General features: G+C 44.8%; 2 protein-coding genes across 8 annotated transcripts in view; one reads left to right on the top strand and one right to left on the bottom strand.

Moving 5' to 3' along the window:
• The first annotated feature begins 10,468 nt into the window (after window positions 1-10,468).
• DCUN1D4 (defective in cullin neddylation 1 domain containing 4) overlaps window positions 10,469-22,321 on the top strand; it is an 81,609-nt gene continuing 69,756 nt past the window's right edge. For 3 of the 7 annotated variants that reach the window (XR_015165427.1, XM_086405815.1, XM_086405812.1), the window contains exon 1: window positions 20,861-20,964. Coding sequence is in view for 3 of the 7 variants with exons in the window: in XM_086405815.1 (XP_086261941.1) it covers window positions 20,940-20,964 (25 nt within the window). In the remaining 4 variants the exon portion in view is untranslated. Of the gene's footprint in view, window positions 10,525-20,860; window positions 20,965-21,294; window positions 21,434-21,892; window positions 22,093-22,321 lie in introns of those variants that run through there. The other 4 variants (XR_015165428.1, XM_086405814.1, XM_086405816.1 and 1 more) reach the window with 3 other exon arrangements.
• On the bottom strand, window positions 18,879-21,821 carry LOC147370701 (uncharacterized). Its single transcript, XM_086405811.1, has 2 exons — window positions 20,203-21,821; window positions 18,879-20,122 (listed from the first exon to the last, which is right to left on the bottom strand). The coding sequence occupies exon 1, from the start codon at window positions 21,728-21,730 to the stop codon at window positions 20,783-20,785; it is 948 nt and encodes a 315-aa protein (XP_086261937.1). The 5' UTR covers window positions 21,731-21,821; the 3' UTR covers window positions 18,879-20,122; window positions 20,203-20,782.

The raw sequence follows: 22,321 nt of genomic DNA, 5'->3' as shown, positions 1-22,321 counted from the left end.
TTTCTTTACTGAATACAAACCTGTCCTATTTTTTACAAAGCAGCAAAATCACTCATGAAATCTACAAAAGCACTTTGGAAATGTACATCAGATGTAAGCAGGGGAAAATTCCCTTCTAAGTGCTTCTGAATGTAACCATGCTGAACAGCATATTGCATACCAGTAGCTCAGGACTTCAAAGTAACAGCAAAATTTAAGTTCAATCAAAGCATCCTTCACTTGGAACATTTTTGCTTTGTGGATATCAAGTACCACATGTACTTGCAGTGGCTAGAATTTCCATAAAAGGAACAAGAGGAGTGCTAGATTGCATCACCTAAAAGCAATGGTGGCTGTTATCACAAAGGGAAACAAATTAAAGCAGAGGAAAGATGATAGGAGTAGTTAGCTGCAAATGAAAGGCAGAGCGCTTGAGTGCTACCCGGGAGTATTAGTGAGACCCTGAGCTGTGCCCATCTGATGCGTCCCTTTATCATCTCCTTTACCCACAGTGTCTCAGGCTTGGGAAATTTCTGTGATTTATGAAAGTGCCACCAAGCTTCCTTCTCTGCCAGGGAAAGCTACTGTGGCTCAGTTTAGTGTAGTGGTTTCCAAAATGAGTTCTTTCACTCCTGGAGTGCAGGGAAAATATTAAAATTACTATTAAAAAAATATTTATGTGTTTGAGTGTGTGGGGTCTTAGCTGAAGCATGCAGGATCTTATTTGCCTCATGCAGAATCTCTCGCTGAGGTGCATGGACTCCAGTTGTGGCATGCGGGCTGTCCTTGTGGTGCTCAGCCTTAGTTGCTCTTAGTTGCATGTGGGATCTTAGTTCTCTGACCAGGGATCAAAACCGAGTCCCTTGCATTTCAACGGATTCTAAATCATTGGACCACCAGGGAAGTCCCTAGAATTTCTATTTTATTCCACTGTATTTTAGTGTTTTAGAATCTCGATTTGGGGGTTATGTTTATAGCAATGCTATTGAAAACGAGGTTCATCACAAGCAGCATTGCTGTCCCCTGGGTTGTTGCTGTTCGGTTGCTCAGTTATGTCTGACTCTTTGCAACCCCATGGACACCATGGCTTCCCTATCCTTTACTATCTTCCGGAGTTTGCTCAAACTCATGTCCATTGAGTCAGTGATGCCATCCAACCATCTCACCCTCTGTTGCACCCTTCTCCTCCTGCCCTCAATCTTTCCCAGCATCAGGGTCTTTTCCAGGCCCCTGAGAACTTGCTAGAAATTCAGATCCTTGGGTCTCATCTCAAACCTACTGAATCTCTGCCCCTCTGGAGATGGGATCCCATGGGCTGTGATTGAACAAGTTCTCTAGGTGATTCTGATACCCATGAGAGTTCGAAAAGCAAACTGGTTTCTAATGTGGATATTTATTTAAAAAATACACAGAGATGGGAGAGGCACTCAGACATATTTACTGATGGGATGCTCAAACAAAAATGTTGGAAGGCGACGCTGTGATGGAAACCTGCTGACTCAAGAGCCATATATCCTCTTCCCCACCCTTTTTTCTCCCTATATTGCTAATTAAACGTGGGTTGGGAAAGGTAGTAAAAATTTAGCCTCTTTCACTTTCTGGATGAACTTAAACAAGTTACTTAGTCACTCTGGAAAATGAAAATAAAGTGAGATGCTTTATCTCACAGGACTGTTAAGGAGAGTTAAATAAGCTTGTGTGTATCAGAAGCATGTAACGAACCTTGAGCTCAAAACAGACCCTCGGTTCCTCTTTTCCTATATAGCTGCAGATGCCACAGCATCAGTAGTGTAAGTTCTTCTGTTTGCTAAGATAGATCTATTAGCCCCCAAATACATCAGTATATGTACAAAAGCTAAAAAAAGAAAAAATCTACAGTCTACAGACTATAACCTTGTATATTACATTTTGTGATCCCATGCCAATACAGACAGGTGGGGATGGTAGCAAGTGAGTGTACTGAACATGTTTACCCTTTTCAAGTTCAGTTCAGTTCAGTTCAATCACTCAGTCATGTCTGACTCTTTGTGACCCTGTGAATTGCAGCATGCCAGGCCTCCTTGTCCATCACCAACTCCCAGAGTTCACTCAAACTCATGTCCATCGAGTCAGTGATACCATCCAGCCATCTCATCCTCTGTTGTCCCCTCTCCTCCTGCCCCCAATCCCTCCCAGCATCACGGTCTTTTCCAATGAGTCAACTCTTCACATGAGGTGGCCAAAGTACTGGAGTTTCAGCTTTAGCATCAGTCCTTCCAATGAACACCCAGGACTGATCTCCTTTAGGATGGACTGGTTGGATCTCCTTGCAGTCCAAGGGACTCTCAAGAGTCTTCTCCAACACCACAGTTCAAAAGCATCAATTCTTCAGCGCTCAGCTTTCTTCACAGTCCAACTCTCACATCCATACATGACTACTGGAAAAACCATAGCCTTGACTAAACGGACCTTTGTTGGCAAAGTAATGTCTCTGCTTTTGAATATGCTATCTAGGTTGGTCATAACTTCCCTTCCAAGGAGTAAGCATCTTTTAATTTCATGCTGCAGTCGCCATCTGCAGATTTCAAGAGGTGAATGTAATTTTCCCCTGAAACTCCAAGCTGCAAAGAACAGCAGTGTCAGTGATGCTGTAGACCGTAGCAGTTCAACATCATGCTGTTGTGAGGAACAGCTAGTAAAATCCATTACTGATCATCCTCTGGAGCAGATATCCCCAACCATTTTGGCACTAGGGACCAGTTTTGTGGAAGACAAGTTTTTCCACAGACCATGCTGGAGATGGTTTTGGAATGATTTAAGTGCATTTCATTTATTGTGCCCTTTATTATTGTCACATCAGCTCTACCTCAGATCATCAAGCATTAGATCCTGGAGGTTAGGGACTCCTGCTCTAGAAGCAAGTAGCCTGTGACTCAAGTTGTGTGTGTTTCAGCCTGGCAGCTAGATGCAGCCAAGTTAATTCATGAGAGATGATAAAAAGTATTAGCCAAAGTTTTTCTCAGAGAGACCCAGGAAATGCACTGAAACTTTTGTGCTCCTATGAATCACCTGGAGAACTCGTGCAGTTGGCACATTTCTGGGCCTCACTCCCCTTGACTTTTATTCTATCAGTATGTGGTGAGCCTAAGAATGTGTATTGTTAACAAGCTTCCTACGTGATTCTATTTCAAGTGGTCCATGCATAAGAGAATTTATATGCCCTGAATCGCAGATGTTTTAGAACTGATTAGCACTTCAGAGCTCATTTGGTGTAAGATTTCTTAACCTTTTCCCCTTATGAGAGCCAAGACGATTGTCATTAAGATAAATGCATGACACTTTCTCATTAATATATTCACATCTGACAAAACCACAAAGGTTTGGAACAACTAAAACATGCCATAACTATTAGCAGCAGTGATTCACAGCAGACCAAGGCATCGATAAGATTGTGTCTTACTCAATTCCCTACTGAGGAACTTAACACTACCTCTCAAGAAAACTTATCAAAATATGAGGGAGAGAGTAAGTGTTAACAAAGAAGTGACCCTGCATCTACTCCTGTTTTAGAAATACTAATAATTCATTCGTAATCTTGAGTACTTCATTAGAAACAGATTTCCTGGTGATATAAATCACAATTGAGACACACTGCCGTGGCAGAGCCTGCTAGTTGTCTTCTGATATTTCTTCTCCATCCTCTGTAAGAACCTCCAAATTTTAGCTAGACACATGGACAGTGAGGAAAGAATGGCTGTATCTCCCAACTTCTCTTGCAGTGAGGACCGACCATGAGTCTGAGTTCTTGACAACAGGATCTAAGAGGAGAGAGTGTGTGAGACTTCCAGGCAGTGTCCTTAAAGGGAAGGCCTCTTCTCCTTTCTGCGGCCAGGAATGGGAGGTGAGAGCTAAAGAGCCACTTTGGACTATGATGGGGAAAGTATGTGTGGAGGGTGGCAGAGGAAAAAAGTGAGGAGAAGGAGCTGGCGATCTGCAGTGCTAAGAAATCCAGGCACTAGCCTTGAGAGTGACCTTAGAGCATGATGTTGAGGGAGAGTCCAGGTGTAGGTGAAAATGACTGTCGTTGCAGTGAGGTGTTGAGGTGGATTCAGGAAGGAATGCAGTGAGGTCTCCACTTCCTGTCTTTAGTCTGCTCAGGCTGCCATAGCAAAATGTCTGGCTTAAGCAGCAGACACTTATTTCTCACCCTTCTGGAGGCTGGGATATCCAAGATCAGGATGCTAGTAGATTTGGTTCTTGGTGAGGGCCCTCTGCTGGGCTTGCAGACAGCTGACTTCTCACTGTATCCTCATATGGCTATAAGGACACTAATCCCATCATAGGTCAATCTTGGGATACACAGTTCTGAATGAGCAGGTGTTAAAATAATTTGAGTTTAGATACTTTATGTTGCACATTACAGTCTGGCGGTTAATCTATTCTGTGAATCACAATACAGGGTTTTTGTTTGTTTGTGGGGTTTTGTTTTGGTTTTTTGCAGATTATGGTTTCCATTTCTCATTACAGTATCTCACATAGTGCCCTGCTACTACTAAGTCACTTCAGTCGTGTCTGACTCTGTGTGACCCCATAGACGGCAGCCCACCAGGCTCCCCCGTCCCTGGGATTCTCCAGGCAAGAACACTGGAGTGGGTTGCCATTTCCTTTTCCAATGCATGAAAGTGAAAAGTGAAAGTGAAGTCGCTCAGTCGTGTCAGACTCTTAGCAACCCCATGGACTGCAGCCCACCAGGCTCCTCCATCCATGGGATTTTCCAGGCAAGAGTACTGGAGTGGGGTGCCATCGCCTTCTCCGCACATAGTGCCCTAATGGGCACTCAATATGTTCGGTTGAATGAATTAGTAAATTAATTATTAAAAGTAAATCAAGACTAAACTAATAGTCCAAGTACACGCATCCTTAGTCACTCAGTTGTGTCCAGCTCTTTTTGACTCTGTGGACTGTAGCCCCCTCCCCGGCCAGGTCCCTCTGTCCATGGGGATTATCCCAGCAAGAATACTGGAGTAGGCTGCCATTTCCTCCTCTAGGGGATATTTGCAATCCAGGGATCAAACCCTCATCTCCTGTGGTTCCTGTATTGGCAGCCGACTTCTTTACCCACTGAGCCACCTGAGAAGCTCAATGGCCCCCGTATCTACACACAAAAGCATATGGCAGTGGTACTTAAAATAAAATGCACATTCCTGAGGTCACCCCCTAGATATTGTGATTAAGTAGGTCTGAATTTGGGGCCAGGTGATTCTGATGCTAGTGGTCCACAATTTTCACTGGTGGGCTGGTGATAAAGTGGGCTTAGGATGTTAACAAGGGGAAGAAAACACAACCTTACAGGTATCTTTAAGACTTGGTTAAACAGGACTGATAATTAAACTAAGGGCTTCCCAGATGGCTCAGTGGTAAAAAAATCTGCCTGCCAAGCAGGAGACCTGGGTTCGATCCCTGGGTCATATTCAGTATGATTGAGCATGCACATATACACACACAATTGAACTAAAGAAATCAAGAGTTAAGTTCCCTTCAAAATAAGCTGGCTGATAGAAAAGGAAGCACAATGATACACAAAATACAACACACCTACTAAAAAAATCCATGCATCTTTATGTACACAGTGATGAGCACTCAGCTGAGAATTAAAGGAAAGAGAAATAGAAGTGATATTGTCATGGTAGAGCACTTCAGATTACAGCGTCTTCTAGGTTCTTATTAGTAATAATAAAATGCCTAAATTTGAATGCTTCATTATGTTTTCTATTGAGGTGAAATTATCATAAGATCAAATTAAACATTTTAGAGTGAACAATTCAGTGGCATTTAGTTCATTCACAATGTTGTACAACTATCACCTCTATCTAGTTCTAAAACAGTTTTATCACTCAACAGTAAAGTCCTGTATCCATTAAGCAGTTACTCCCCAACCCTTGTTTGTTTTAGGTATATATCTAGGAGTAGAATTGCTGGGTCATATGACAATTCTTGGGGCTTCCCTGGTAAAGTATCTGCCTGCAATGCAGGAGACCTGGGTTTGATCACTGGGTTGGGAAGATCCCCTGGAGAAGGGAATGCCTACCTACTCCAGTGTTCTTGCCTGGAGAATCCCCATGGACAGAAGAGCCTGGCGGGCTATAGTCCATGGAGTCACAAGGAATCGGACACAACTGAACAACTAACTTTATTATTTTTTTATGATAATTCTGTGTTTAGATTTTTGAGGAACTTCCAGACTATTTCCTGCAATGGCTGAACCATTTTATATCCCCACCAGAAAAAGATGAGAGCTCCAGTTTCTCCACATCCTCTTCCACACTTTTTACTTTTTTTTAATTGTAGCTATTCTAGTGGATACAAGGTGGTATCTCATTGTGGCTTTGATTTGCATTTCCCTAATTTCTAAAGGAGATCAGTCCTGGGTGTTCCTTGGAAGGACTGATGCTGAAGCTGAAACTCCAATACTTTGGCCACCTCATGTGAAGAGTTGACTCATTGGAAAAGACTCTGATGCTGGGAGGGATTAGGGGCAGAAGGAGAAAGGGATGACAGAGGATGAGATGGCTGGATGGCATCACCGACTCGATGGACATGAGTTTGAGTGAAGTCCGGGAGTTGGTGATGGACAGGGAGGCCTGGCGTGCTTCGATTCATGGGGTCGCAAAGAGTCAGACACAACTGAGCGATTGAACTGAACTGAATGACTAATGGTGTGGAGCATCTTTTCATTTGCTTGTTGGTCATTTGTGTATCTTATTTGGAAAAATGTCTATTTAAATTCTTTGCCCATTTTAATATTTGGGTGACTGTGTTTTTGGATTTTAAGCATTAAAAAAAATATATTCTGTATACCAATTCTTGTTAGATATGTGAATCAAAAATATCTCCCCAATCTGTAGGCCGTATATTTTTTTAATTAATTAATTAAAAGTTTATACTAACATAAATTTCACTCCCTTGTGTTCTGATGTGCTTTCATGAGTGGAAAACAGGGTCACCTGCATATATACAAATCTATGGTATAATATTGCCTTACTCCTGATGTTAATAAGTTTGTGGGAACAAATTGCTGGTGGGAACATATTTTTCAGGTGTATCATGGCAAAAAAAAAAAAAAGACTGAAAATTGCTTTTCTAGACCAAAGGTCCAGATTCAAGAATAGGATGATGTATCCTGATTCCTGTGTACCAAAAACTGGTTCTGAGGTATGAAACAACAGCGGAACGGAGACCAACTAACATGACATGTAGGAAGTCTCTTCAGCCATGCTAAGCTCGCTGTTCCTCAACCCTTGAGTCTTGAGACAGTGAAGAAAAGCAATCTAATTCTCTGATTCCTATTCCCCATGTTGGCTCATTCAGCAGTCTCCGTAGAACAGAGTGCATTCAAGCATTAGAGTTTGGCTTATTAAAAGCAGACATGAATCTCAAAAAGCCTCAAATACCAGATTAAAAAAAAACCAAAACAACAAAACTGATAGCAGCAGTGGTGGGATGAGCTATACCATGAAGCTGAGATGGTTCAGGCCCTGGAGCTGGAAGGGAAGGAAGAATGACTGCCCTTCATTTGAGAATAAAACGAAGACCAACGGGAAAGCAGACTGTTCCTGGCTCATAAAACCACAGAGGAACTCAAGTTTCCTGACACTTCTGACAGGGCTCTAGCAGATATTAAGGAAAGTGAAAGGAAAGTGAAGTCGCTCAGTCATGTCCAACTCTTTGCGACCCCATGGACTGCAGCCTCCCAGGCTCCTCCGTCCATGGGATTTTCCAGGCAAGAGTACTGAAGTGGGTTGCCATTTTCTTCTCCAGGGCTAGCAGATATTAAGCACAGAGTAAAAACTATCTTTAACATTCAACTATAGACTTTCAGGGGCCTCCCTGGTGACTCAGTGGTAAAGAATCCACCTGCCAATGCAGGAGATGTAAGACATGTGGGTTTGATCCCTGGGCTGGGAAGATCCTCTGGAGGAGGGCATGGTGACCCACTCCAGTATTTTTGTCTGGGAAATCCCACGGACAGAGGAGCCTGGTGGGCTTCAGTCCACAGGGCTGCAAAGATTTGGACATGACTGAAGCAACTTAGCATGCACACATGTATAGACTCTCATATCTGGAATGTATTTCATCTTAAAGGTGGCCCACTGACATGAAGGATGCAGAGACAGAGTAAAAATCACTGATTCTTCCTTATGAAATGAATCCCGCTGGCTCCCCACAGCCAAACTCTAATAGACAAATCAGAGCTCTCTATCAATATAAGTATAAACTGGAGGCTCTATGCTCAGAGGCAGTAGAAACCATGGATGAACTTGGTGGGTGATGACAAAGGTACAGAAAAGCCACTGTGTCCTCTAATTCTTCACCACATCTTCCAGTCCTAGTGGAAACAAAGATCACCAGCAGATTAAACAACCATCGATGGATGAAATATTTATTGCGTTTCTAAATAACGGGCTGGAGACAGTGCTAGAACATCAAAGACAGAGCTCCTATTCTGAAGGTGAGGCGGCCACACAGAGTAGAGGTTTCCCAGATGGGAGGATGGGGCATGGCAGAGTGAGGAGGCCTGCTGGACTTGGGAGGAAGGAGAGATGGTCCAGCTTGGCTCTGAGTCAGAACTCTCCTGATTGCAAGTGACAGAAACCTAACTTGAATTGCAAAGAGGGAATGTATGGTCAGGACAGCAATCCCTTGGAAGGGTAGGGGATCTCTCAGGCTTCAGAAGCAACTGGAGTCAGGGACTAGATAGTCGTCAAGACAAGGTCAGTGCACAGGCTTGTGTCTGAAAAAATTCTTCCCCCCAACTTAGTTTATCTACTGCTCACTGGAAACCCAGGTTCAATCCCTGGGTCAGGAAGATCCACTAGAGAAGCGAATGGCAACCCACTCTAGTATTCTTGCCTGGAGAATTCCACGGACATGGCTGGCAGGCTACAGCCCATGGGGTTCCGAAAAGTTGACATGACTGAATGACTTTTCATTTTCACCTTCGCCTTCATTATTCATGTGTCCAGTCACTTCCTCAGGAAAGCCTCCACTCCCCCTGCTCAGCAGCCTGACTGAATCACACCCAGAAAGCTGGCTGGATTTATTCAAGTCTTTGGGGGTCAATTAGAAAAAGGTGACCCTTTTGAGGGGACAATGCCAGTGTGTGAAGAATAGGATCTCCTGCCTCTTGGCACATACAGCTTCACACTAGGCCCCATGGCTTGGTTAGGAGACTCCAGGTGGGGTTTCAGTCCCCTTTCCTCCTTGGCAGTGCAACTTCATGCCATGTACAAGCTAGCCCATCTGCTGTGGACCCCGCAGTCCTCATCTAGTTTGGCTGGCACCTGGAGACCCCAGTCTTTCTGTTGAGCCTCTCCTCAGAGACCGCGGCCATCCTCAGTGAGGGACGATGCCATTGGCCAGTCAAGGGAGAGACTGAATTGGCACTGTCTGAGAGGGAGTTGGAAAACCAAAGAAGTAAAGTGATGTGGTGCTCACATACACAAAATACAAAACCCAAACCAAAACCCTGTATTCTACTGTGTGTTCTCAGAAGACTGTTCCTTTTCTCCTTACCTACTTGTCAAAATAGCAGTTTTACTTTGCTTGCATGATTATTTAAGGAATGTCTCCCTTGCAAACTTGTAAGCTCCACAAGGACAGCAGTTGGGTCTGCTTTTGCCCAACATGTGATTCCAAGGGCCCAGCAGTGTCTGGCACATGGAAAGTCCTTAATAAATAATGTTTGTTTCATGAATAAATAGATGAGCAAACAAATGAGTGTGTGTTTCTTTATTTCTCTGGGACTGGCTTTTTTTTAATGAGCAGGGGGCTATGCTTGCTGGCAGCTTATAAGTCCACAGACAAAGAAGGCTGCTGCTTCTTCTGATTTTTAGAATTCCAGGGAAGGATGCTAGCTGGCCCAATTGAGATCACATGTCCACTGTGACATGTGATGGGAGCTCCCTGACAGGCAATTCCTCTCCAAGCTGTTTGGTGAATGGTGGAGTGAGCAGTTCCCCAAAAGAAGAGGAGGCCCTTGCTAGCGAAAGAGGGGAAGGCTGGACAGAAATAACTCTGATGGCCCCCACACCGCTGTTGACTTGCCCTGGGCCGGTCACTTGTGTCTTTGTTTCCTCACCTGTGAAATGAGGGAATGAGCTGAGCTCATCTCTGAGATCATCCAGCCCAATGTTCTATTCCCTTTTGTTCTGGTTCTGTTTCCTTATGCCAAATTCTGTCCCAGTGCTACAGGTGTTAAGTGGAAAAAGACATGACTGTGGGCAGCCTCAGTCAAGCAAGGCTTAATGGAGGTGAGCTTTACACTTAGGGGGACAGGCAGGGGAAGCCGGGATGGCATCTCAGGGCAAGGGGCTGGCTGGGGCAGTATGTTAGGGATTGGTGTTGAGCCATTTGTTTGCCAGAAGTGTTTCTTTTTTTTTTTTTTAAGAGTAAACATCTTTGTAAGGGATACCATGTTAACTCCCCTGTATTTTCTCCTGAATTAGTTTATCCAAGAACAGCAAGCCACTCATCCACAAGGATCTGAGGGAATGAGACACTGGACAGGTAAGTTTTGATAATCAAAATAGATCCTGAGTACAAGCATCTCTTGCATGTATGAATTAGGCTGATCATCGTGGGGTCGATGTATACAGCTGACCCTCAAAGAGCATGGTTTGAACTACACGGGTCCATTTTTATGTGGTTTTCAATAAATATACAAAAATATGCTTGTAGAACACCGTGTACAAGACTTGTATTAAAGTGGACAGCCTTTCTTTATGTAGCTAGGCATAAGGTGAGTGATAGTTAATATAAAGTTAATAAAGTTAGTTGTCTTACTGTTTTATAACTTTGCTTTCAAAGAATTACATTACTGTAAAGTATGCTTCTCTCTCTCATAATTGGAGACACTGCATATCATCCTATCATCACAGGTAAGTGGTTTTGAAAAAATACGTTGCAATGTTTCTGACACTGTATTATGAATATGATACTATATGCCATCAAAATTTTATAATGATTCATTCACAGTGTATATGTTAGGCTACTGGGAAGCAATCACATGGATTACAAAAGCTACATGGACATGGACTTGGGCAAACTCCGGGAGGCAGTGAGGGACATGGATGCCTGGCGTGTTGCAGTCCATGGGGTCGCAAAGTCAGACACGACTTAGCGACTGAACAACAACAGCAACAAGCTACATTAAAGCAATCATACTGTTGCTTCTTCATTACCAATAATATGAACTTATTTTTCACATTATCTCTTCCTTTTCTGATGTCTAGTGTTAGTAATACATAACATTTATAGTGCTTTGTATCATATTAGACAATATTGATGTCAATACTAACAGATGACTCATAAAGCATAAGGTTACAGTACTGATACAGTATTGTAAATATATTTTCTCATCCTTATGATTTCCTTAATAACATTTCTTTTCTCAAGTTTACTTTATTGTAAGAATACAGTATATATTACATATAATGTACAGATATGTTAGTTAACGGTTTATCAGTAAGGCTTTTGGTCAACAGTAGGCTATTAGTAATTAAGTTTTGGGGGAGTCAAAAGTTGTATGCAAACTTTTGGTGCTCGCAATCCACCTCCCCCCCCACCCCCCGCAATAGTTCAAGGGACAACTGTACTTTGTATGTGTGCTGGTTGGGGGTCGGGATAGCTTTGCTCCAGGGATGAGAGAGTGGCTCAGGGAGGCAGGGAGCAAAGAAATGTCTCCCTTTCACGATGCTAAAATGCTTGAGGCTCTTATATACACAATTGGCCCTAAACCCTTCCCAGGTCCATTAAGTACAATAACCTGTTGGTGTCTGTTTGTTCCCCTTCCGATTTTTCAAGCAGCTCCTTAAGGATGTTGTTTAAGCTAAGCTCAGTCTTTGTCAATCTTGTTCCTGTTGGGGAAGAGTGAGGTATGCCTTCACTCCCTAAGGATGGGTCTTGTTCTGAAAGTGGATTTAGTCTGTCCAGGGGGGCCATCTACCAGTCACCACGATACAAGCTCCTGGCACCTGGGAGGGAGGCTGGAAGAGGGAGAGAAGGCTTCCAAGGGGATGTGGCAAGAGGGGAATGAGTGGCACAGTCTGGAGCTGGGTTTGGTGGCAATCCTATAACAGCACTGCTACTCTGGGCCCTCTCACACAGCCCAACACACAGTCCTATTGCTGAACTCAGGGCTCTGTTTAACAAGAGGAAAAAATTCCATACCCTAGAACTGGGGAAACAGTGTCCCATGTTACCACTAATGATGAACAGGGAGAACACAGGACACTGCCTGGACCCCTAGAACTATACAAAGTGTTACTGCTTACAGCTTCCACATTAGAGGTCCTGAAGTGTGTGTTGGCGGAGGGGGAATTGGGTGGGTAACCGACCCCCTGTAAAATGCTTTACAAAGATGCAGTATAGAGTAGTGACTAAAAGTATAGATCTGAAGCCAGTCTGTCAGTGCAATTCTTTTGGTTCTGTCACTCACTAACTGTATGACTCTGGGCAAGTTACTTTACCTACTTATGCCTCAGTCTCCTCACCTGTAAAACGAGTTGAACAGAAGTTTCTGCCTAGTGAGATTGTTGGGCTTTCCAGGTGGTGCTAGTGATAAAGAATCTGGCTGTCAACGTAAGAGCTGCAGGAACCATGTGTTCAATCCCTGGGTTGGGAAGATCCCCTGGAGAAGGGCATGGCAACCCACTCCAGTATTCATGCCTGGAAATTCCCATGGATAGAGGAGTCTGGTTAACTGCAGTCCATGGGGTCGCAAAGAGTCAGACATGACTGAGCAAGTGGGATTGTTGGGAAGGTTAAACGAATCCACACAAGCACTGGAATAGTACCTGGTGCCAAGTGAGTGATATTGCAAAACTTAAGTGTTTGCCAATATTTATATCCTTCAGTCTACCTCCTGAAACTTGAAATGTTTCCCAAAGTTGAAGTTATGGGATTTGAATAGAGGCTTAGAACAGGCTGAAGTTGTGGTGATAGAGCCTGGCAGCCAGAAAAAGTGATCGTGAGGATGGAAGAATGGAGAATAAAATGGAAGCGGTTATAGAGGTGCAAGGCAGGACTTGCAGGATAAACCCATTAGATTGTGGGGTTGGGGGTGGAGGAGGTGCGGGGCTGCTGGGAGGCCTAGAGCCCAGCTGGAGCTGATGAGGACCTGGGGTTGGGGATGCAGGGAAGAAACTTAAAGGACAGAGAAGGCATGAGGCAACACTGGGCAGGGTAGGGCCCACAGGCTGCATGTGGCTGACGCAGAAAGAGTAGTTTTGACTGCAACCCAGTTTGGAACTGGAGGTGAGCAAAATTTGTAGAGATGAAATTTATTTTTGGCACCTCTCCAGAGAGCCCTGCTCCTGTTACTCCGTGTTTGCTACATGCACAGCGCCCTGAAAATGCTGCCCCTCCCCGCCTGAAATTGCCTCCTCACCCTCCACTCCCCTTATCTGAATGTAGGCTCAGAAGTCAGCCTGCCTGAAGGAAAGCTAACAGAGAGGAACTCCTCTCTCAATAACTAAATTACTGCTACCCACGGACTGTCCCTAAGGTGCCTGGATTTTAAAAAGGAAAAACCTGTAAACTAAAATGAATTTCTCATCTAGGAATCCTTAATTTAGGGGGTGATGGGGTGGACGTAGGTAGGTTTCAGGCCTTTGACAGAGAGTCATCATTCTCAGGGATTCTTAAAGGGAGTCTGTGATTCCCAAAACGTTAAGGGCATTTGCTTTAACCTATTTTGGTTAAGGCAGTGGAACAAACTAAAATGGAAGCATTCAGATTAGTTGGAAGAACATAGTTTTCAATTCCGTTAGTGGTTTGTCTGTGTGTCAAAATTCTTTCCTGTTTCTTTTTTGGAACCATAGGTTTTTTTTTTTTTTCTTAAATGCTTGGATTCATGCTTTCTTCCTACCGACATGGCTCCTGTGGTAGCTCCGACTGGGGTTCAGGTGTGACTATCAGGAGGTGTGGGGTATCTTGAGACAGGTGTTTCCAGGTTGTAGGGGCTGGAATCTGCTTAGTCATAGGTTTTTGACATCCTACATAGTCTTTTCTTTCTAAAACAGCAAGTTCATACTTCTGTAACGTGGAACCAAGGAAGTGGGTATGCCTTTTCCACAGCATCCCTCCTCCTCTTCCCTCCCCCATTTCCTACTGCTGTCTGCAGCTCCATCCACTCTCCCGGCATGCTTCACTTTGCCATAATGAGATGCTCGGCTGCTGTGCAGCCACGACGTCTCGAGATGGATGGGGCCTCCTGTACTGCCCTGAGAGGGATGTTAAAAAGACATTGTATTCATGGAAGCAGGCTAGAAAAGGCAAGGAGAAATGAAGAGCCTCATTTCAACAACACACAGCAGCCGTTGTCCAAGTAAAATGGTTTTTCCTTCTGTCTTATCCCCTGCTTACTGGAGTAACTAAAGCAATGGTATATTTCTGAAAGTCACTCTAAAGGTCATCCATTGTTTAGATTCTATTGGAAAATTATACCTTCTGAGATTGAATTTAATGCGACCTCATTAGGACTTGATTAGCTCAATGCGATTAAGGTGAAAACACCCAATTCAGAGAAGAACTTGTGGTAATGAATGAATACATTTTTATTCAAATATTCTGTTAAATCCCCAGACAGGTATGATTTCCATAAAATAAAAGGCTCTGGATAAAATAGAAAGGAGTCGTTTTAAGCATCTTACAGTTGGGCTGGAGAAAAGATTAGTTTAAAAAAAAGGCTTATTAATGCTACCCTAATTGTCACATGTCAAGAAATCTTGCAGGTTAGAAATAGTTTTTAAAAATAAATGAAATTGTCTCTACATTGAGGACAGGCAAAAAATTTAGTGCTAAATGAAACTAAAAACTGAAATACCGATGTCAAATCTCAGTGTAATTGAAAAATTCTTAGCTTTTCTGAGAGAAGCCTAAGATGGCTGCTTCATAAAGAAACCAGGCTCTTCTCGAATTCAAAAATACAGACTCATTTTTACTTGAAATAGTCCCAAGCATAACAATTATCCAACTGCATCTCATAAGACTGCATCAGGTTCATATGGAAATATGTGATCCCATCACATAATTGGTGTTCATTCATTCGTGTTTCCCTCTGACTTTTATAAAATGCTTTTATATATTAGTCCTTGCTTCTCCCTTGAAGGTATTAGTCCCATTTTTATAGTTGAAGGAACTGTTCAAGAGTTTAAGTGGTAGGTAGGGTTTAACTCTTAATTCAGGCTGGCCCAACGGCAATACTTAAAGACATTTTGCCTTTGCCTCTAGCATGCCGCTCAGTCGTGTCTGACTTTTTGCGACCCCATGGACAGTAGTTCGCCAGGCTCCTCTGCCCATGGGATTCTCCAGGCAAGAATACTGGAGTGGGTTGCCATTCCCTTCTCCAGGGGAGCTTCCTGACCTAGGGATCGAACCTGGGTCTCCTGCATTGCAAGCAGATTCTTTAGCGTCTGAGCCACCAGGGAAGCCCTGCCTTCTAGTACAGAAGATTTAAACTGTTTTATACCAGTTCCTGTGGCTCTCAGGAAAAGGTAGTAGTACATCAAAGTATGAGTAAGAGAAATTATTCATTATGGAACATAACATGTGTCTCTATTCAGGCAGAATCCCCTGTAACTGATGACGATCTGTTTACTCCTTTGGGGTATACCATCTTTCTATAGCCACAGGAATTTCCTATATTCATTTGAACTTCCAGTACCAATCAATTTTCGTTACACGAGTTTTTAAAGAATTTGACAGTGGACATTGATGTTGGGTACTCACTTTTTATCTCTACTGTATGAAGTCTCACATGTCAGTTCAAACTAAACTAATTTCACACCGGTGGCATGTCCTAGGTCCTAGTGAAGGATGTTCTTGAATACTAACTATATGTTTCGCCGTGAACTCTAGAAGGGAAGAAGGAAGCCCAGCTAATAGAAAATAGTGACTGTGGAGTTAGAGACTAGATTAGACGAAAAACAAGCTTGGGATGAAAAGCTGGACATGAAGGGGGAAATGTTTATTCTAGAATGTGTTGAGTCCTGGAGAGTGTCACACTGATCACAGCAGCTAATGTTTATTGAACATTATTCTATGCCAGGTACATTTAAGTGCTTACTTGTATTTACTCATTCATGTAATCCTTACAACATTGCTATGAGGAAGGTTTTACTATTTTCACTATTTTGCAGGTAAGCAACCAACAGAATTTTAGTCCAGGCAATCTGGCTGCAGAAAGCCTAAATTCTACTTCAGCAAAAGATGGCATAAGTGCTCTGGAGGCTAAATAATGTCCAATGTAGAGGTGGTTCCAGAAAGTTCCATCTGCTAAGCGTTTTTGTATATTGGGAGACATGATATAGCCCCAGTGGAGGCTGATGAAAAAATGGAAGGCTCTTGAATGTACACTATAAGCCCACATGACCAGAGCATATCAATTTTATGAAGTAATCTGTAGTCACTGTTGCTTGCTTGTGTTTAATATCCTCCAGTGTTCTGACCTCCAGTGTAAGAGAGGCAGGGGAAAAGGAAGCTGAAGAAGGGAAAAGTGTAGTAAAGTAAGACAGAAGGCAAATGATGCTGTATTTTTGGCTTGTCAATTACTCCCAGTTTTGAGGAGAGGCTGTCCTTTCTGGTGCCAATGAGGAAAACGTCTACTTCTATGCTTTTTCCTTTAACAACCTGATCACTGGGACCTGACTATGATGCAGGTTTGAAAAATGAAACCAACATTTTTATTATCCTAGTAGCATCTGGAAAATTGCTATTTGCAAAACTGTTCTATGTATATAAGTGAAAAGCAATGGATCTTACTCTGACATACGTAATTAAATTAAGAGCTGAAACTGGTTCCCAATAACACAGGCCTCAGTGGTTAGAAGGTTAATTCCAGTAGGCTGAAGAGGCTTTCCTCTCTTACTGATATAGCGTGAATGTGTGCTCAGTCAGAGTATTTATTACATTTAGCAGAACCTCATTAGCTACTCTGGATAAATAACCTCATTAATGACATAGCATGAAGTAGACAGATGCTTTTGAAATAAGATCAAAAGGATCAAATAGATAAGAAAGCTGTAGTAACCTGGAAATAATCTTTCTGACTAACATTTCATAATACATATCTACAAAGGCAGCTGGAGTGGCTAGATACTCTATAAAGAGGCCAGGTTTCATACACTATTTTTGAAAATCACATCATATCCATATTATTATATTCTTGTAAATAAACCTCTCAGGTAGGAGGGCATGTACCTGCCCCCAGCACAGGAACACGACAACATAGGGAGTTTGACTTCTCAGGGGCACCATTACTTATCAGTGGCAAGTTACTATGGCTCTTATTTGTCTGAGCAGGCCCAACTGTATTTCAGTCTTGAGGACTATGCTATTTTCCATTCTGTAACCCCAACCCTAAATGCAAGAAAAGCATGCTATAGTGGAATTTGGGGAGAAGTTTTGAAATTTTATTACAGAGGATTGTTGTTCTTTCTCACTTGACTTTTCCATACTAAATTTCAACTTAGGCTTAAGGTATTAAAAAAAATGATTTAAATTAAGGAGACTTCCCTGGTGGCTCAGACAGTAAAGAAGCTGATTAAAATTAATGTTGTACAACAAATAGAAAAATTCCAATTAAATTATCATTTGAAAAAAAGTAACTTGCTTTAATATTACCTTAAAGCAGTAATTGGATGAAGCAAAATGGCAGAGACTACATTCCTAAATACCTCTACCCACCATAGTCCCAAGACTGTGGTTCTCCAAGGACATGAATATAAACGCACAGAATAACATTATTATCTCAGTAAACATCCCCACAGGAATTGAGTCATTTGGGAACGCTACCAATGAGAAAAAGTGGAAATGTATTATATATTTAAAAAATTCCTTACGGAACTTCATAAAAAAGAAGGCAATATTCTAACTCTGAAGTACAGAATTTGAAGTAGACATAACTTTCCATCTTTGGAATTTGAAGATTTGCTATTAGACAGTGTGATTTAGTAAAAGACCTGGTTTAGGAGTTGGGATACTTGAGTTTAATGCTATTAACTAGCTGAATGACTTTACGTTTAATTCTTTTGGACCTCAAGCCTCATATTCTTAAATGAGGAAGTTGGATTTGATCATCTGCAGGGTTCCTTCCACATCTAAAATTACACCTTACCATTCAATGTGCAGTTCACTCTGAGGAAGGGTTAATTAGTACCTACTCTGAATGCACTGTAGTTGGTGCTGGGGACATAAAGATTAAAAACAAGCTTTCTACCCTCAAAGGTTTATAATCTTGGGGATTGTTAAAATGACAGGGTGATATATACAGAATAGTATGCAGTCACTTGAGCTTCCCTGGTGGCTCAGATAGCAAAGAGTCGGCTTGCAACGATTGAGACCTGGGTTCGATCCCTGGGCCGGGAAGATCCCCTGGAGAAGGGAATGGCTACCTACTCCAGTATTCTTGCCTGGAGAATCCCACAGACAGAGGAGTCCAGCAGGCTACAGTCCCTGGGGTCGCAAAGATGAGGACACGACTAAGCAACTAACACTTTCACTATGCAGTCACTTCATTATATCTGTTTTATTATTCATAAGACTTGTGGGCCAGAGAGGCTTAGCAGACTGTGAGCTTGCCTCCCAATCCTCAGGCTACAGCTGACTCACTATAAACATCTGTGTAAATTACTCTCTAGATCTGTTTTTTTTCTTTAAAAATAATCATACGGACCCGACTGAAAGGCTGTATACAACAAAGGCTGTATATTCTGTACATTTTTATGTGCCAGAGGACAATGTTGGGTGTTGGGGCAAAGCAGCTGGCAGGTGCCTCATGTAGATTAATATTAATATATCAATACATTATTATATAGTTGGCTGCAAATAAATCGATATAGCAAATGACTATCTACAACAAATTAATTTTGGTCTTATTTTAATTTAGAGGTGTCAAATAACAAGTCCATTTTTGTGCAAAAAAACATGTGTCTCGGCCCTTGAAGTACCATGATAAGCAGTAAAAAGCCATACAAATATCACATATTCAAAATATTATAAACTTGGATGAACTATAAGTACTTCTTAGATGTGTAGAGTAAGTTGAAAACACAAATGGTATAAAGAATGCAGGAGCAGTTTCTCTGCTCAGGCTAAGGACAGACGTTTGTACAATTAGATCTGCCCCAAAAGGATGCCTCATTTCAGAGTCCAGAGGTAACTATCCATCTCTGCAGGGCCCAGCTGATGCTCTGTTAGGTTAAAGGTCACCAATGAAGAGATGAGATTCTTGTCTTGTCTGAATTGAACCTGAAGTGGATAAATTCAGGTTCAATTCTGAGAATCTATTATTAGATGGAGTGATTTATAAGTATTTGAATGATAGAAGCATAATAGATACAAAATGAGACATTAGGGATTAAGAAAGATGGAGTATATTACAAGGGGAGTGGTGTGGGACGGAGGAACTGGTTTCATCTTGTTCTTTCAAATAGGCTGTTTTTGGCCTTAATATTTATGCCCTGATTTGAAACATAAATTTCAGAACCCTGAAACTCAAAAGCTTTGGCTGTATAAGTCTAAAACCAAACGACTCATTGGTTACCAGCTGTTTTTAGTGTCATCCATTCTCTAAGGCGGGAGGGTGGAATGGCCTAGCTGCAGGATGGGGCAAGGCTTCTGCACACAGGGAAATGGTGTTTGTGTGCTGTGGCTGGGATAGGAGAGGCGGTCCTCCACTAATATCTCAAAATATTATTCCGCTACAATAACATGGTGAGTATGATGAGTTGGTTTGAAAGCCTTGCGAAAAACTCGTCGGAACTCTGGAAAATGGTGAGAATTCTTGACTGAGGAAACTCAAGGATCAGAAGAAGTCATCTAAACTAACTCCTTCCTCTGCCAAATAACAGCCAAACAACAGTTTTTCGGACCGCTTCTTGCCGTCATTGACTTAGGTTCGCTTAGCTGACGCTTACTGTCTTTCGAGGGCTGGTGACCTGAGCCCTGGACTTGCTCAGGTGTCAGCCTGAGCCCGAAGCTCAGAGAGTGGCCGTTGGTTTTCTGCATGTGGTCTGCGGGCACACAAATGTGTATCACCGACATGGAGCAGTCGAAGCCTTTAGAACAGCCCATTTGTGACGAAGGAGGAGGAAATGTGTTGTCGCTGGAAAAGAAGCGCATTTCGAAAATGAGGACAGAATGGATTGTTGTGACTTGTTGTGCAAGAAAGAATTTGTTCCTCACCAGAGGGTTTGCTGGAAATAAAGACGCGGCGATTCTTTACCAGTCTCTAGCTGCAGGAAACAGCCAGCAAGCGAAGTCACAGTCCAACTTCGTCGCGGACTGGGCTCCCGTAGAGAGCCGCTCGGAGGCGTGAGAGACAAGCAGGAGACTCCGACGCGTCGAGTCAGCGGAGAAGAGCTAGTTCCCCTACTCAGTGCAGCGGGAACAAGCCGCACCAACAGCTCTTCCCCTTCTCAGTTCTTTGGGAAACACTTCGCTTGCTTTGTTTCAGACGCCGACCTATCTTTCTTGGTTGGTCTACAGCTCCACCAGTCCCGCCCACCAGAGGGCGGAGCTCCAGGGTCAAGGTGGACCAATTCCCCAGCCTCGCCCCTACACGCGCTTTTGGACCCCCGGGGCTGAGTGACAGCGGCCAGGTCCAACCTGTTATTCGGGAGCATGGCCCCCGCCAGGGGCGGTACGGGGACGAGCCGCCGGGGCCAATCATATTGGACTTCAGGGGGCGGGGCCTCTTTGCCAGCTCCAGACCAGCTCTCTCCGCACTCTTTTTGTCAAATGAGAGACGCGGGTGGGCGGCCCCTCAGCCGAAGTTCAGCCAATGGAGGAGGCGAGGTGGGCGGGCCGAGAGTGCCCGGCGGCGGGTCCTCAGCTCCCAGCCGAGGTGCGGCGAGCCGGTGGGGGGACCGCGAGGCGAGCGCGGGAGCTTGGGCGGCGAGAGCGGTGTGAGCTGCCCGAAAATGCACTCGGATGCCGCCGCTGTCAGTGAGTAACAGAGAACCAGCCGGCTGGGAGCGGGTGGCTGCCAATACTCTCCGCTCATCTCCCGCAGTCCCCGCCCCGCGCCTCCTGTCCCGAAACGCGCCGGGATCCCCTGCCCGGGAGCCACCCCTTCCCCTCCCGGGGCCGGGGCGGGCGGTGACGCTGCGGGCGGCGCGGGGCGGGGGCGGGCGTGGGGGGAAGGGGCCGGCCTGCCGGGGGAGGGCGGAGGTGAGGGGGGTGGGGACTGGCTCCATTTCAGTGTTGGGGGAAGGGGGGGCGGGACGTGCGATGAAGGGCCGGGACCAGAGTGTCCCGGGTGAATGGAGGTGGAGGCGGCGGCGGGCGCTAGCGAGCAGGGTTGGGGGTTGGCACCGACGGGGGGAGGGAGAGAGGGAGCGAGCAAGCGAGCGGGGCGCAGGGGTGAGGATTTCCTAGGGGCTGAGCGGTGCGGGCGGCTCCGTGAGAAAGGCGGGTGAGTGCTAGGGGAGCGCGGGGGCGGGGACAATGGGAAGAAGGGCTGGATGGCGGGGGTGGGGGGGAACAATGGGGTGGAGGATTGGGGGCAGCGGCCGTGCGGGGCAGGAGGGCAGGCAAGGAGATGAGGGCTGATGTAATGGGAAAGCGAGATGGTGGGAGGGATTGGGGTGTGATGGGATAGTTGGGGAGTCCGGCGAGCAGGAGGGCCATAGGAAACGTGGAGGGATAGAACTGGGGGTGGTGAGAGGGGGCCGACGTTGGGGTAATAGGATGGAGCAGGTGTTGGGAACATAAGGAAATTGGGAGTGAGAGGAGAGGCAGAAGGTGGTTTGGGGTGACAGGATGGGGGCAGGGGTAGAGGAGGTGCTGTGGGGGTGAAGAGCTAGTTGTGAGGGAAGAGAGGTTGGGAGGGGCCGGGGCAGGGGGAACACTGTCTTGTCCAGATTCTGTCCGCGCGGGGCTCAGGGAGGGGGGGGAAGGTGTCGGACTATGTGTTTGGGGGAGATGTATCCTTCCTTGGATTAAGGCTGGGTCCCTTGAAGGGGAGCCTTGAGCTTCGGAGTATAAGGGGGGGCGGGGCTGGGGTGGAGGGGGCGGGGGAGGTGCCCTGAGGTTGGCGCTTGCCGCGGTTACCCCTGATCGGCGGGAAGCGAGGTCAACGCTGGCGCGGGCTATGGCTGCGGGACTGGGAGGCGGGGCAGGGAAGCAGGCTGCGGGTTTTCCGCTGTGGGTGCTGGAGGGGTCGGGCCCTGGAGTCTAGGGGCGGGGCGGCGGGGGGGGGGGTCCCTGACGGTCCGAGGATTTGGCAGTCTGTGACGCAGTTGTCTAATTTCTGATCGTCAGGTGTGGAGGCTGGTGCTTCGGGATCCGCTTCCCTGCCGGG

Source organism: Bos grunniens, chromosome 6 (assembly GCF_055505025.1).
Source record: "Bos grunniens cultivar Pamir isolate PY7600 chromosome 6, Bosgru_T2T1.0, whole genome shotgun sequence".
NCBI lineage: Eukaryota > Metazoa > Chordata > Mammalia > Artiodactyla > Bovidae > Bos > Bos grunniens.
The sequence above is the reverse complement of the archived record's forward strand: the minus strand, read 5'-3'. Positions and strand labels throughout refer to the sequence as shown.